The sequence below is a fragment of the Xylocopa sonorina genome, chromosome 5 (genome assembly GCF_050948175.1).
Source record: "Xylocopa sonorina isolate GNS202 chromosome 5, iyXylSono1_principal, whole genome shotgun sequence".
Lineage (NCBI taxonomy): Eukaryota > Metazoa > Arthropoda > Insecta > Hymenoptera > Apidae > Xylocopa > Xylocopa sonorina.
Window position 1 is genome coordinate 5,216,933 of NC_135197.1, and position 14,671 is coordinate 5,231,603.

General features: G+C 45.3%; 3 protein-coding genes across 3 annotated transcripts; all 3 read right to left on the minus strand.

The window, feature by feature from the left end:
- Positions 1 to 257: 257 nt before the first annotated feature.
- Positions 258 to 5,155, minus strand: LOC143423557 (patched domain-containing protein 3). The gene is made up of 9 exons (XM_076894965.1): positions 4,961 to 5,155; positions 4,638 to 4,884; positions 4,481 to 4,554; positions 3,938 to 4,379; positions 2,654 to 2,899; positions 2,219 to 2,521; positions 1,465 to 2,029; positions 908 to 1,390; positions 258 to 792 (listed from the first exon to the last, which is right to left on the minus strand). Exons 1-9 carry the CDS (start codon positions 5,059 to 5,061, stop codon positions 404 to 406), a joined length of 2,850 nt encoding a protein of 949 aa, XP_076751080.1. The 5' UTR covers positions 5,062 to 5,155; the 3' UTR covers positions 258 to 403.
- Positions 5,156 to 7,394: 2,239 nt separating this feature from the next.
- Positions 7,395 to 8,576, minus strand: LOC143423663 (prostaglandin E synthase). Its single transcript, XM_076895154.1, has 2 exons — positions 8,228 to 8,576; positions 7,395 to 7,785 (listed from the first exon to the last, which is right to left on the minus strand). The coding sequence occupies exons 1-2, from the start codon at positions 8,351 to 8,353 to the stop codon at positions 7,438 to 7,440; spliced, it is 474 nt and encodes a 157-aa protein (XP_076751269.1). The 5' UTR covers positions 8,354 to 8,576; the 3' UTR covers positions 7,395 to 7,437.
- Positions 8,577 to 9,434: 858 nt separating this feature from the next.
- LOC143423863 (PI-PLC X domain-containing protein 1) lies at positions 9,435 to 12,509 on the minus strand. Its single transcript, XM_076895473.1, has 7 exons — positions 12,326 to 12,509; positions 12,047 to 12,177; positions 11,765 to 11,938; positions 11,190 to 11,421; positions 10,736 to 11,086; positions 10,224 to 10,411; positions 9,435 to 10,075 (listed from the first exon to the last, which is right to left on the minus strand). Exons 2-7 carry the CDS (start codon positions 12,096 to 12,098, stop codon positions 9,714 to 9,716), a joined length of 1,359 nt encoding a protein of 452 aa, XP_076751588.1. The 5' UTR covers positions 12,099 to 12,177; positions 12,326 to 12,509; the 3' UTR covers positions 9,435 to 9,713.
- Positions 12,510 to 14,671: the final 2,162 nt, after the last annotated feature.

The following is a 14,671-nucleotide window of genomic DNA, read 5'->3' on the forward strand; positions in this document are numbered from 1 at the left end:
TCCGGGGTCGCTCCCTCCCCGCTCATTTTTACGTCATAAACATTAATTATGATTATACATACAAAACGAAAACGGAAACAAAGGAAGATAACGCATCCAGCAACACGATTACGTTACGTTTATAATAGTCATGTTCCTTTCCGATCAATAATTATTATTAATAAATCTATATCAACCTTGCTACATTATTTTGTACTTGTTTTTTAATCTTAATATATTAGATAAAAAAAGTATATATATATATATAAATAATGCCGTTTTTAAGTTATCCGACTTTTATTATTATTATTATTTTTGTATAAATGTGTGATTAATAGTACGGATAGTGTAATAATTTTGTATGTTTATTGAACCAAAAATAAATATTATTGATAAAGAATCCACCGTCGGGGCTACCTCTCGTTTAGCTTTCCGTCTCTTTGTTCAGCGGGCTGATCACCGTGTCGGCCGCGTCGTCCACTTTCTCAGGTGCCGTCCGCGAACGGAGACTCCGCGGTCCGATCGTGCTCAATATAACTGGCAGAAGGAACAAACCGTGCCAGAGACCGAACAATATCACCAGGACGAAGATCTTCAGGAACGCGTGGAACACGTAACTATCCGAGAACACCATCATCGAGAGCGCCAGCAACGTTGAACCAGCACCGTACGCGACCGCTGCACCGATGTACCTCACCGCCATGTGCGCCCTTGTCGTGCGATCTTCGCTTACGCTTTCACTTGCGGCATTTATGAACGCGTGTGCGACGTGGGCCGCGTAATCCACGCACAAACCGATGCCCAACTCCAAAGCTACGAAAGAAAAATTTGCGTGGTCAAATTTTAGGACCCCCCGACAGCCATGAGCAATCGTGAAAGCGATACATTAAGGGATTGGACGCGGTAGTAAAAAGAGGTGTTTGCTCACCGATGCAGGACGCGATGTCTATCGTTAATCCCCAGAAGTACATGAAACCACAAACGTCGAGAAGTGTGAGAAGCACGCACAAGAAGATCCAGAAGCAAGTTTGCAACTCCGCTATCAACAACGCTGTCATGCCCATCACGCAAACCAGAGCCAACAGAACGTTCCGTTGTACTTCTTGAGCGATCAGTTTATCGGTGACCCACAAGCTGAACACTTCGCTCCACACCGTGACGAAACCATCGATACCAACATGGTGCGCGACATCCTTGCTCTCATCCATCGCCGGGATCCACTGATGAGGTCCGTGGAATCGCTTGAAGACGAAATCTATGGTCGCCGCTAGAATCGTCGGCGCGTTCTTTCCGCACGTCAAGTCCTCCTTGAAACGGAAGTTCCGCTGGTACTTGCCCCCGTTACGACTGAACAAGAACCTCGACAAGTAATTTTGGAACTCTGCGTCCTCGAGCGTCACGGTTCTCAAGTCTGCCAGGTAAAAGAATCGATCACCGACTTATTCTACAGCCACGGTTAGTTCGATGCCAAAGAGTGTTATTGACCTTTTCGAAAATAGTCCCAAACGAATTTGGCGAAGTCGTTCGGCCATAAATTGATGCTCTCTATAGTGGATAAATTCGAGAATCTTTCAGTCATAGTTAGCAACTTCGGAAATTGGGCGGTATAGTTGAAGCCTCCCATGAGGATTATCGATTCGAAGCCCTGCTCTGGGTATTCAGCGTGGCGAACTTTGATATATTTGCTTAGGTACGAGTGCTCCGGTATGAACCAGGCCGGATCGAACCATTGCTGCAATTGCAGTATACCCGCGATTCCACCCGATGCCGCAGCTATCGTTATTAATACTATCAGTATTTTTCCAGGTGTCGTTAGAACGACGCTCGAATAAAGTTTAGTTATCAACTTCGCGGGGCGCTCTTCTTGCGGACTCGTAAATCTTTGGGTGAAGTTCTCGTGAACGATACATGGCAGTAACGAGTTCCTTTTGTTTTCAACTCGTCGGGCATCGATGGAGAAAAAGGCAACGTAAAACGTGATTTGAAATAGAAACGTTAGTAATACTCCAAAGGCCGCGTAAATACAAAACGATTGGAGGGATGGCAATATCTAAAAATATGTATCACATTCTGTATCACGTTCTGCGGATGGTCTACGCGTCTGTTATAGAGGATATTTCACGTTTAACTTCAGTAGCTGAAATATTTTTACGGCCATTTGATCACAGGGAAAATATTTCAGACGACAAAATTAAGTGAAATACCCTGTATACTAAATTAAATAGAAAGCCAATCTTACTGTGGATGCACCAATAATAAACGCAACAACGTCAGTAAGGGAAGTAATACTAATGGCCGAGCCAGCGTGTCCTAACATTAAAGCTATTCTCTCCTCCAACGGTTTGTTCCGATTCGGCTTGTGTGCATGTATTTCTTTCCATGAAGCCATTATCAAAAAATTATCGTCTACTCCCAGAGCCAATAACATAAAAGGCAAAGAAGTATGAACAGGCCCGTAAGGAATTCCGAGGACCGAGCATACACTGATTGAGACGATAAAAGCACCACCCACGCACAAAAGACCGACAACAGTGAGATATACCTGAGGAAAATTCTGTTTTATCAATTGTGCAAAGTGGCGAATACTTTTAAATGTAAAACCGCAGAGTTTGCGCTTTCTGTAAATCTTTTCTCTACTTTATACGACATTTCTTGCGTAAGAAAGGAAACTTACTCGCCACCCCACCCAATTATAGTCGGAAAATATGACTAGAACGTAGAAAAACATCAAAATGAATCCTATTGATAGTATATCAATATTTCCGAACATTGTTACGAACGTGACGTCGCCGAAGCTTCGACCAGCTTCGTACCAAAGGGCTAATGTACCATTTACATTAGTATCACTATTTAGTAACTCTGCATTTTTATGTAATACGTCCAAATAGGACAACTCCCATTTTAATACATCGTCCGTAGCCTATATGTAAGTAAAGTATAGGCTTAATTTTAAACACATTTACCGTAACTTCAATATTTATCGTAACACACATAAAAAAATAGAAAACAAGTGCAACAGTAAAAAATGAATATCTTTAATGTAATTCTAAATTTTGATTCTGTCTCCGAAGGAAATATTTTAGAATTAATTTTGACAGAATCACTTGAAATATAAAACAAGGCCCAAATCATAAAACAAGGCCCAAAGCATAAAACCTTTTGCGCTCGAACGGCGACTCTCACTCGCCACGATGTTTCGCGTTGTAATTTAAGCGGCGAGCGAGAGGCGACAGTTTTCGTTTATACTGAATTTCGTTATCTCCAATTGATAGAAGCGAAGTATTGATGCGAGAATAGGTCCCTTAGGCTGTTTATATTTTCGGTTGGAAAGTGACATTGTGACGTAAAATGGGGATTAAGATAAGAGTCCTCTATGACTGTAGTCCTGAATACGATGTGTCTAACGTTAGTACGCTTTCGACGATCGTAGCGAGCACACGTATCGTGAAGTGCTGCGCCATTCATTTTAAAGTTTTAACGCGAGTTTCATTTTTAATTGAACCAGAATATAGCAATAATAGAGCAAGTGTAAACAGTAGTATCGGATGTGAGAAATAGAAAAATTGGGGTAATAGACAGTGAATCCGGAAGTAGCAGCGATGACCCACAAGATTCCGGCAATTCAGAATGTCTTGGTAAGTGTTTACATAAAACATCACACCAAACGCAACTACAGAACTTGTACTCCGATAATTATGTTTTTCAAAATGTGAACACAGATAATATATTAAAATGTAACACTTTTACGCGTTAATTTGTATATAAGTTCGTTTACGCGCAAAATCGTCTCGAGTTGCAGTGTCGCTCGACCGAAAAAGTCGTCGAGCGCAAAGGGTTAAAAGCGTGTAGTACATAAATTACGCTTTATCTACTAGTAGGCAAAATTTATATGAAACGCATTTCAACATTCTTGTTACATTTAAATCATGATTCAGGCCTTTTTATAAACTTACCTTACCCAATCAGCTGTTCCAACATCGTTGCCAAAGTTTTTCATATCCACTTTTGAAAAATTTATATGTACCAGCCATTGAGTTTTAACAGCTTTGGCCGAGATAATTTTACCCTCTTCATCCTTTGTTACACCACCCAGTAAGCTGGTGAAATTCAATGGATGACCCAAAGTAGGGCTAGCTTTTATACTATTTACATCTGTGACAATTTCCTCTTTAGACTTTTCGAGGATTGCATTGGTATTGTATTCCCATATGTCTAAAATACTATTTAGAAGACAAGCTTTCGGCAAGTTGTTCACTATATTACAATAGAGTTTAGGGTCAGCATGCACCGATGGCTCGAATGCAGTGCTGTTAATTTCTGAGTCTGGTGCTTTGTCAAAGAAATCATCGTACGAATCACTGCGCTTTCGTCTATGTACAATACCCGATATAACAGGCACTCTATACGTTAAACAAAAAGGACATTAGCTTCATAGTCAAGCTAATTTTGCGATATCCATAAAATAAAGTTTGTCCAGCAACATGCATAGAAGGTTGCTTACTTGAAACATACATCCGTCCATACAATGTGGTCAGGGGTTTGTACAGATATGATTTGCTTTGTTATGTCATTCAGCTGAAAAGATTTCAATAAGATAATTATTCTACGTACAATGCAGTTCCTGTTACCGTTAAAGTATACAAAATGAGAGTATGTACCTTGGCAAGAGCTTTAGGTTCTAATACATTGTCGGCTGTTAATATCATATGTTCAATTCTCAATCCTTGACCTAGCTGTTCAAACATCCAATCTGTGTCACGAACAAAGTCCGAATCCTGCGGAACCCATAGTCTTACAGGATTCTTCTCTTGATGAAAGAAATACAAGCCGGAAAGGGAGATTAATACTATCACGGTACTTCCAATAAGCCATTTCTGTGGCCGTCGAGCAATTCTCAGTCCAAGTCTGTGAAAGAGACAACGACAAAGTGAATAAGCGCAAGTACACCCATGTCACCTGAGGAACAAGTTACCAGACTTACCCGTAAAAGAAGTGTTCCACTATCTCCGACAATCTTCGTGGTATACCTTGTAAGAAGCTTCGAAAAGTCCGCCTGCGAACGATTCCCTCCTCTATCTCCATTATTTATTTTCAACGCTAGAAACGAATCATATCACCGTAGCCTCTACCCTCTTCATCGTCGAATTTTACGCACGTCTCGCGGCGAACTGTAAGGCTTTAACGATCCCGTTCGCGACCAATTTGCAACCTTGGTTACAGTCCTTCGCAACGGTTTGAAGGACACAAAGACACCACCTAACCTCTAAATCTGACGACCGATTAAGTACACGAACAGATAGAGGAACGTGAAGAAGAACATGCAGTCGAAAACGAACACCTCCATCTGAAGAAGCCTGTGCACGGAACTTTTATCCAGCTCCGCGAACAATCGACTATCACCGTCCATAGCGAGCCGTACTTTAACTTATCGTCCGCTCTACTGGTATCAGATTGCGCGCGGTGAACGTTGCGCCTCTCGGCGCGCGTAACCCGCGCCTAATATAAACTAACGCGAGTGACGATGGTTAATGGGAAGCAAATGATTCACGAGCTTTGTTAATTAGCAAAAAATGCACGATCACATTTGCAGAAGGAGATAAAAAATATTTTACCGTCTTTATCGGCGCCGCTTCGATACACGACTCGTATCCTTTGCTGGGAGAGTTAAGATCCGCGAGGAGAAGTAAACCAAGGTCTCTGGATGATCGGATACCTAGATCGTATCTGCTTCTTTTCTTACTTTTTACAGCGCGGAATTGACGCATACCGGTTTCGAATCAATTATCATTTTATACGTGCCTAGAACGAACGTTTCGTCGATATTACCATAAACACTTTGTCCTCCAAGAGACAGTGGCGAACGCGATCGATTAGGAGAGGGTAAAGTTCAAATGTCAAACGAAATTCTCCTGCGAATTGCTTTAAATCTGCCCAAGCAAAAACGTTAAATAATAGGTAATACAATTATGTGTATGAAGGAGGTACGATTAATCCTGCAAGAGTGTGTTTACTGTACGAAGAGGAAGTGCAAAGTACGCGCTACGTTTGCATACTACTTCAACGAGTTTTGTGAATGACGTACACGTGTCTGCGTTCTTTCGATAATACGCAAACTGTAAACTTGTACGGAGGAAACGGAAACTTACCAGAGATTCCACGCGACCTGGACCGAGTTCTATTTCTGAAAGATTCACGGCGCTCCTCGCCAAGTAACTCGCAACTACCGTGCTTTGCTTCTACGAATCTGCACAAGACGGATTTAAAATGAACTTAATAACCGACTATTGACCTCGAAGATGCACGCCAACGGATACGTTGTAATCTATAGAAGCCAAGTACTTATCAATTATATCCGATGATGGCGAAGACGATACGGCACGTAGACGATAATCACGTTCAATGTCCTCAGTCTCCATTCGTATTTCGAATGGACACGATCATCGCACGATGCACCGTATGCTGAATGCCACGAGCACATGCCGTCTGCGAAACAATGAGTGCAATTAATTTCTTTGACGGTTTCCTTCGTGTGCAATTACGAATTGGTGGACAGAAGGGTACCCGAGTTACGTCTGGCGGGACGCAACGTCTCGCCTTCGGTTCTCCGCTCAAGGAATCAAGATAGAAGTCTCTCTGCTCGTCTCGTGACGACCACTAATTCGGTGTTATCAGTTGCTTATCGACGCGTTAGAAGAAAAGTAACGCAGTAAGTGATCGACGTGGCTGTGACTGGTCGAAAACGCGGAATTGATAGTTTGCAGGCAGCATGTAATCAGCACTTACAGGCAGATCGTCGGAGGAACGCAAGATTGCTTCCTCAACAAGCGTTGCATAACTTTGTTCCAATATTATGTGAGAGGTTACAATGAAAAACAAGTAGTTTTCCTTTGCATAGGAAATAAGGATCAAGTAGATTACAAGATGGAAGAACTGTAGAAGGTTCCTGCTTATTCTACTTCTTCTTGCTGCCAGTTCCTATCCATAATATGCGTTATCGGACACGTATTGAACCCGAGGATGCGTCTCCATTGTACGCGGGATCGAATAACTGCAGGTCATCAGAATTTCGATACCCTTCCTGGCAAGATAGATTTTCATCGCGCATTCATACTTGACGGTTATACCACTCTTTTTGTGTATTAATATCCTTTTTATTAATATTACTTATTTATACGACTTCTTCAGTCACGTTCGCGTGTAAAACAGCCTCCAACAGACGTCTGCATGATGCGTGTCGATATATTGAAATACATTTCTTATATTCTATGAAAGGGACGCGACATTGGATAATGAAATAAAGTGGAGACGGCAAGTTTCATAAACATTGTGAATATTTCAGATTTATTGCTCGTATGAAAAAAGCGTGTAATGCCGAACCGCGTCATCGATATTACATCGGAAGATGTGGCTTTGAGGTGACAAGGAATACGAAGAAGGAAACTTATCGTTGCGAACAATTCAGAAAGCGTAGTGGAACGCAGCTGCGGCGGACATGTAAATCAAGATGCAAAGTTCCAGAGTGGACAGGGCTGTTTTGCAATAACGGTGGGCGTCCACGATTTTCATGTGCAGCAGCGTGTACGATATGCTGACTATCGCGAAACAGGGTGGAATGATACTGGCTGGGGGAAACAACGGTGACGTGCTCAGCCATATCGGTGTAATTAACAGATAAGGGAGCACAGTTTCAAGATCGTGTCGATGCGCGCTCCGAATGCGATCCACGTCCTCGTGGCCACCTCCGGTTGGGCATAAAATTATACCAGGACCCGTCAGCCATACTCTGTCCTCCTCGCTGTGGATCACCTGCGAAAAATCGACAACGACAGGTCCCAATTAGCAGGTTTATCAATTTTTCTGGCATCGATCAAGATATAACAAGATTCAACATCTTCTTCCTCCGCTAACTAAATCTTTTAATTCCACACAAGGAACATAGTTTTGTGCGTAAACAGATATCTATTGTCGCGGAGATATGTCACGATAAATAGGAGATTAGTACGAGGAATAGTTCGGTTGATATTGTCTCCCATTAGAAGCCAAATAACTTTCATAGGAATGGAAATATTTATCTCGTCAGACACGCGTTGCTTGCGACAAGTATTAGAAAGAGATATGATTATACAAGTACACATTGGAGCAAGTAACAAAGCGATATTCTCAGTCTTATATATTCCGTATTCTCCAATAAGTTCTCGATGAATAACAGGATAATAATAAATAAGATTGGAGCAAAGAATGATCTCACCCGTCTAGAGACTCGAATTCGGCCGGTGAACCACGTGAGAGCGTTCATCTTGAGGATCAAAACGCAGGACCACCAGGCGTAAGCGATCCACGGCTCTCGCGGCTCGCTCGCAAGATTGTTTCCCATTGTTTCGCTGGCTGGCTGGCTGATTCCGTATCGGGAAGAAAAACGCGAATAGCCGGCGTGGCTCGTTGTTCCTTTAGCATTCCCTCTGCCCGTTTGTTGCGTGCACCACTCGGGATGTTGGTGCGCGCGAGGCGGATCATTTGTCAACGTCGCGATAAAGTTGCGAGCAAAGAACGGGAAATAAAGAGGAGAATAAAATGGACGAAACGGGCGTGGACGAGGGTATCGGCGCGCTGGGCTTAGTAGAAAGTTAGCACGAGCGTGAACACGCGGGGCACGCGAGAGCAGAGCCGGCGGACTCGAGGCGAGGAGCCGCGTTAAAATTCACTTCGCATCGATTCGTTGTCGTTCGTTGCTACCAGCCGACTGACTACCTCGAAAACCGGTGTCCCGAACGTGATCCCGTGTCCTACGGCTCCATTTGGAAGTCAAATCGACGCGCGCCAAACTGATCCTTGGCCGGAGCACGTCCCGGGAATGTCGCGGCATCTGTTTCGAACGGGTCCGTTTATGTTTCCCAGCGGGAACGCGAACGCGTTAAAAAGTTGGGGAATTGCGGAGCAAGCGGTTGCAGTCGCGGACGTTTTTCAGGGTCTTAAACCATGCGCGCTTGTGATCCACGGTAAGTGGATTGGGAATGTCTGTGCGCGTTCATCAGGAGTAAGAAAAGCGAGGTCGCGAATTGATACGGTTCAAAGTTTTGCTGTCGAGTGGACGAGGTATAGGGACTTTCATTGTAAATGTAGGCGTGTTTATTAAAGCTGTTCGGCGATACCAGATTCAATATCTCACTTTTCACATTGCTGCTTCGCATACCACGCTTCGCATAACACCTTTCCAACTTCACATTCTTTACATTCCAATAGCTACATCCATCTCCGATATCCTACATACTTCGTGCGTCACTTTCTACTTTACATATCCTCTTTCCGCTACAGACTGAGCAACTAATCTAAATATTCGTGTACTGTCTTCGCACGACGAAACGATCAGCAGTCTATTGAATACAGATCGCGAGGAACGTTTCTTTTATTCAGGCAACTGTTCTTTTTCTGTTTTTACAATTTCATTGTACAGTGTTTTTACAGTGTCTAATGAGATTTTTGTCTCAACTTCTTCTCGTTACTTTCTACTCTCTCCTAGTCTTCCTACGGTTCTTTTCCCTCGCCAAATCGCTCACGTGTTCGCACACAATTATCAATTCTCCAGCAGCTGGTATATCTGAATGATTTCTCACGAAAAGACATTAAATTTAATTACATATTACCCGGCAAACTTCAAACGATCCATCCCCAGCAATTTCATCTCCATCCATCAAAGCAGCGTCTAATTAAAATGTAATCTTCGCTTAAGCGTCGCGTTACAAGCGCCACTGAGCGATGTTGCTCTTCTTAATGTTCGCCTGTATCGACACGTCGATCAAATTGTTTCCGAGGAAGAAATCCGTCGCCACGATGTTCGTCTCCTTCCACCATTCCTCCTGGAATTTATACGTGAGATTCCTATTCACCGAGTCGGCCATCTGCCGCAGTCCACCGGACAAATTGAAGATTATGTCCAGCGGATATGGCGTTAGCTCCGCCATTACCGCCCAGAGTGGGTTCTGGCTGTTCCGAGACTTCTTCGGGCCCATGATGACTTTGTCCAGATACTTGAACAGCCCTTCCACCGTCTGCTGGTTGCCCCAGGCTTGCGACATCGTTGGCCAGAGCCAATCGTATTCTGGAATAAAATTGATTTACAGTTCCAGCTCGCGAAATGAAAACCTTACGGTTTCCATTGTAAGTGGAAACGGAGAGCGAAGAAAAACGCACTGCACGATAATTTCGTTGGTAACTAATTCAGAAACGACAGTACATAATAAATTTACCATTAACGATATGCTTATCGCCGTAACAGATTATCAAGCGTTTCCCTCCGGTCCAGATATCATTCAAGGTCGGCCCTAGACCTTCGACCCCTCTATCTGGTTTGAGGATCAGGCCTTCGAATTCTCGTAAGAGGATCATGGCCAATCGACGGTGTCTACTCGGTCTATCTTCGAATCCCACGGGAAATCTACAAGCCGCATAACTCTATAATATACCAGGGATGATACACGATCGTCGTATTATGTCAGTACTTGTTGGACGATATTATTTCGATTATTATCCATCGTTATCCCATAAGAAGATCGCGGTGAACTAGCAGGCAAACATTTCTTCTCAATTATTACGTATACTATTAACCTCGATACGCGTAACGATATCGAGCGCTTAAATCTCATAGCAATTTGAAACGAATTCGCGTCACTAGCCACCAAATCGTTCTGTCAACATAATCGATCCTCAAATCGCGTTGCACCATTAGATAGCGTTATACCATTCCACGTCGACAATTTACCTATGAAAGTCCATGATGACTACTTCTCCCCTAGCGACGTTCAGAAAGTTTCTCACGTCTTTGATGATGGCGGAGAGAGGGATGATCCGGATGATATCATGATTGATCCAGAATCTGCTTATGTGGTTGCCCTCCTCAATGGCCGTGCCGTTCGGAATCGACGGGTAATAACCAACCCTGATATCTAAATACCTTACGCCGTGCACTAATTGCGTCCAAACGTCACGATCCTGCGTCAGCAGGTATCTTTGAAACGCGTCCCGCCTCGTCAGGTCGCCGTGTTTGTAACATCCGGAATTGTGGGTACCTGGGATCATTAAGCTTCCTATTGGAAGTCTACCTAATTGCCTCCTAACGGAAACGTAAAATGTGCACGAAATTAAATAGCATATCAATGTGTATAAATTCTTAACGGAATCGATTGGACGTGAAACGTAAAAAGTCGATTGATCACCTCAAGTCGTACATCCACGTTGGCCAGATCTGTAAACAGGAGCTGGTAAGGATCGCACCGTCCTTATAAAGGGCGGCGTGGTGTTTCAGACAATGCGGTCCAGGAAGCGTGGCGCCGTCCTTGGTGTCCCATCCACCCGGAAGCGGTGGTCGACCGACCGTGATGTTAGTGCGATAATAACCCCGCGGATACTGCAGCGCGGTTAACGTCAGCTTGGGCTTGACCGTTTTGTCTGGAAGCACGATGTCGATGGTTGCGTCGACCGATATCGGATACGGTTAAATTTCGACTCTTAAACCTCGCCGAGTTTCAGAGGGAGAACACGGTTTTGCTCGCTTGTATGCTTCGTGTAGCGTCTTCGAAATCGTTTCAACGACTCTCGACAACGATTATTCGAGAAATCAATCGGTACGAAGAGGTGATTACAAATTTTGTCAAGTCACGAGTTAAAATAGAAGCGTGAAAATGAAAAAGGTGTGCTCTAGGTGGATCGATCGGTAATCGACGGGTAAACATTTGAATCCTGAATCACGTATTATGACGGACGTTCGAGAGAAGCAAACAAAACTTATTACTATGTGCTGGGTCAGCAGTGAACACCTTGATGGTATCTGGGTATCCTGTACTCGATGGACAATCGAAGTCCCAATTTACTTCGAGCTCAGCGTCGACCACCTTGTCGCTGGCAGCGATCGGTCTCCACAGCGAGGAGACTGTCAGCCAAACCTTCCCGCATTGCGCTGCCAATGCTGAAAATCACGAGGTTACCGTCGTCGAAAGGATTTATCCTGACGTGAACTTGGCTGCCGCGCGACTCGAAAAATCCGCGGCTCGTGCAATTTTCAATTTCCGCTCACCGATGTCGCAGAACAAGTGAAGACACAGCAATATCGGCCCCATCAGCATCATCGAGTGATGCTGTCGCCAGCCTCTATCCAACCTCTCGGTAGAAACCGTGCTTCGAAATCGTCCAACGTCAAACGGCTACCTGCGCTTACGAGAAAAGCTCCCAAAGTTCAAACGAATTTAATGTACTAAACGCGATGCACCATTTAAATAACGCTCGCAACCTCGAAAAGGGGACCGAAGGAAGGTGAAAAAGATCGATCAGTTGTTCGAAAAACCGACGCACTTACGCTCCGTGAGCCACTTCCGACGCAGCGAGCCGATCAGCCAGGAGTCCCTCGTGTCCCTGGTTCTCCTTGCTCCTCGACGGCCGATCGAGCATTCAGCCGCGCTCCGTTGCCCGCCGCCAAACGGAAACGCCGCCGTTTCCCTCGGTCTTCAAGGTGATCGCCGACGACCGCTCGATCGTCTCATCGTCCGATGGGCCCCGGCGAAGGCGACAGAAGGAGCGAACGAAGAAGGGCAACGATCGATCCGCGGGCAGCGATTACTCGCGGTTACTCTGGCACCGGGCGGACACACCTGACGATAAAGCGGGCGAGAGGATCGATCGGGTTATCCTGCTGGCCGTCCAACCGCCGTGGTCCGGCCGTCTGGAGACAGCCCAGTGACTGAACGATAGAGAACCGAACGACCCGTAACCGGACCAGTTTAATATAGAACCCGCTCTCGCTTATGGGACATTCAAGCACATTGTGCCATCCTTCCATCACTTCCTCGGACACGTCAATTGCCCGGTGGGGACCCACCGGCCGCTGTCCTCGTCTCGCACGGCCGACGGAACACGCTGCGTTTTTCTCCGTCCACCTCCTGCCCGGTCTCCATCCTATCGACCGTCATCCACCGCCAGGGGGGTCAGGCCAGGCCTGACCCGTCTGCGTTAAATACCATTTCCTGCGTATGCCGTGGAATATATAGCGTTTCGAGACAAACGGCTACGGAGGGAGGGCGAGGGATGACCGAGGGCGCGGGGTGTTACGCGCCAGCGGGACCGGCCAGCCACCGACGGATCTCCGTCGGGGGAACGGAGATTCTGATTCTACATTGAATTATCACCCTAGCTCGTGGCCGCAACGAGATGCCAGGGGACGGCGGGGGCGCGCGCGGTCCGTTCGTGAGAGCTAACAGGATGATGATTAGGTACAGGTGCGGCGAACGGGGCGATTCGATTTATCGTTACTCGACGAGCGAGTCCGATGATGCGAACCTGATCCACCGATCCCTGGTCACGATTCCGTGCCTCGTGTTCGATCAGCGTCGCCAGCTTTTGCACGACTGCTCGGGATATCTGGTCGACCGGTTCGCCGGCTAAAATGGCCGCGATCTTCCGCGCGCTTGTTCCGAAGGGGTGAAACGGGTGGATACGACGCAACGATGATGATCGATCGAGCGGTGTTTTTGTGGTGCACGCGATGAAATAAAGTCACTCCCTCTGGGATGCGTTTAGTATAACAGATATACAATTTATTTACAGATCTGACGCGAGTAGAACATGATAATGCCTTCTACGTGGACGCAGCGGGGGTGAGAAGGCATCGGGACGGTGATCGCGATCGATGCTCGATCGCGTCACGTGGCGGAATAAATTAACGCTTCGAGCAGAAATCGTTCTCCTCTTGGCCGTCGCGTGAACTTGGTTCAATCGCGTTAAATAAATAATTAATTAGTCCGACAACTATATTACAGTGGCTGGATACAATTAGATACCAACGGCGCCGCGCGGTGGCTAGCGCCCGTTTAGCCTAGATTAATTACTCTTGCCGCGTTAAACTCTTCTAATCGACGTTTATGGTACACAGAAGGACGTTAATACGATTTGATTCGTTGAGGTAGATAATTTAATCAGTCTATGAAGCTGCTTTGTCGGTCTGTCTGCTCGTTATTGGCATCAATTCGCAAAACTAGGTTCCGGGGCGTTCAACCGAATCGAGCCGAACGTTTCGGCTTAATTTGCCCCGTTCAACTCGGGGCGTACACGCGGCACGACCATAAGTGTTAATACTGGACGTTTTCTTAAGTACGTATACCCGTAATTGGACCGATTCCGTACGAGGATTGCGTTGCTTATCGCGATCTGCTTTTAATTCCACTCGGTGGCACTACCAAATTTAATTCGAAATTAACAATACAAATTCCTGTTTCGTTAAATAACAAGACAGAGAAAGAACTCCACGGGTATTATTCTCGGTGATAAGCAAAGCCGGAGTAAGACCATTGATGCAAAGATAACGATAATACTTGATACGTAAAAGACTGTTGCTCTTTAGATAGATAAAAGAATTTTTTAACAGAAATTATTTCTTTCGCCTATCCGTTAGCTGTATGGACGTGGCCGATAAACTGTTCTGCGAATCTGCTGTTCTCTATTTGACCAGGTACAAATGTTGAAGGGGAGAGGATGTTTTGGTAAGTTCGAAGTCAAGCCTCATGGCTGATCAGCAACAGCGCCTGTCGTCGATCAGCGCCGTTACAACGCGATTCTATGCCCGTTTACTTTGCCTACGAACTATCAAATAAATTAAGATACTCGATTACTCGCGAGGCTAAAATCCTAGCTGCGCAAGGGGGGTGAATCC

Excerpts from the sequence above, each read along its gene's own strand:
- LOC143423557 (XM_076894965.1), bottom strand. The coding sequence starts at position 5,061 with ATGGAGATAGAGGAGGGAATCGTTCGCAGGCGGACTTTTCGAAGCTTC. Across the intron at positions 4,885-4,960 it reads GTGGAACACTTCTTTTACGG|ACTTGGACTGAGAATTGCTC; the intron begins GTAAGTCTGGTA and ends TCTCTTTCACAG. Across the intron at positions 4,555-4,637 it reads AACCTAAAGCTCTTGCCAAG|CTGAATGACATAACAAAGCA; the intron begins GTACATACTCTC and ends AAATCTTTTCAG.
- LOC143423663 (XM_076895154.1), bottom strand. The coding sequence starts at position 8,353 with ATGGGAAACAATCTTGCGAGCGAGCCGCGAGAGCCGTGGATCGCTTAC. Across the intron at positions 7,786-8,227 it reads GAATTCGAGTCTCTAGACGG|GTGATCCACAGCGAGGAGGA; the intron begins GTGAGATCATTC and ends GATTTTTCGCAG.
- LOC143423863 (XM_076895473.1), bottom strand. The coding sequence starts at position 12,098 with ATGATGCTGATGGGGCCGATATTGCTGTGTCTTCACTTGTTCTGCGAC. Across the intron at positions 11,422-11,764 it reads CACTGCTGACCCAGCACATA|ACAAAACGGTCAAGCCCAAG; the intron begins GTAATAAGTTTT and ends TCGTGCTTCCAG. Across the intron at positions 11,087-11,189 it reads ACGTGGATGTACGACTTGAG|GAGGCAATTAGGTAGACTTC; the intron begins GTGATCAATCGA and ends CGTTTCCGTTAG.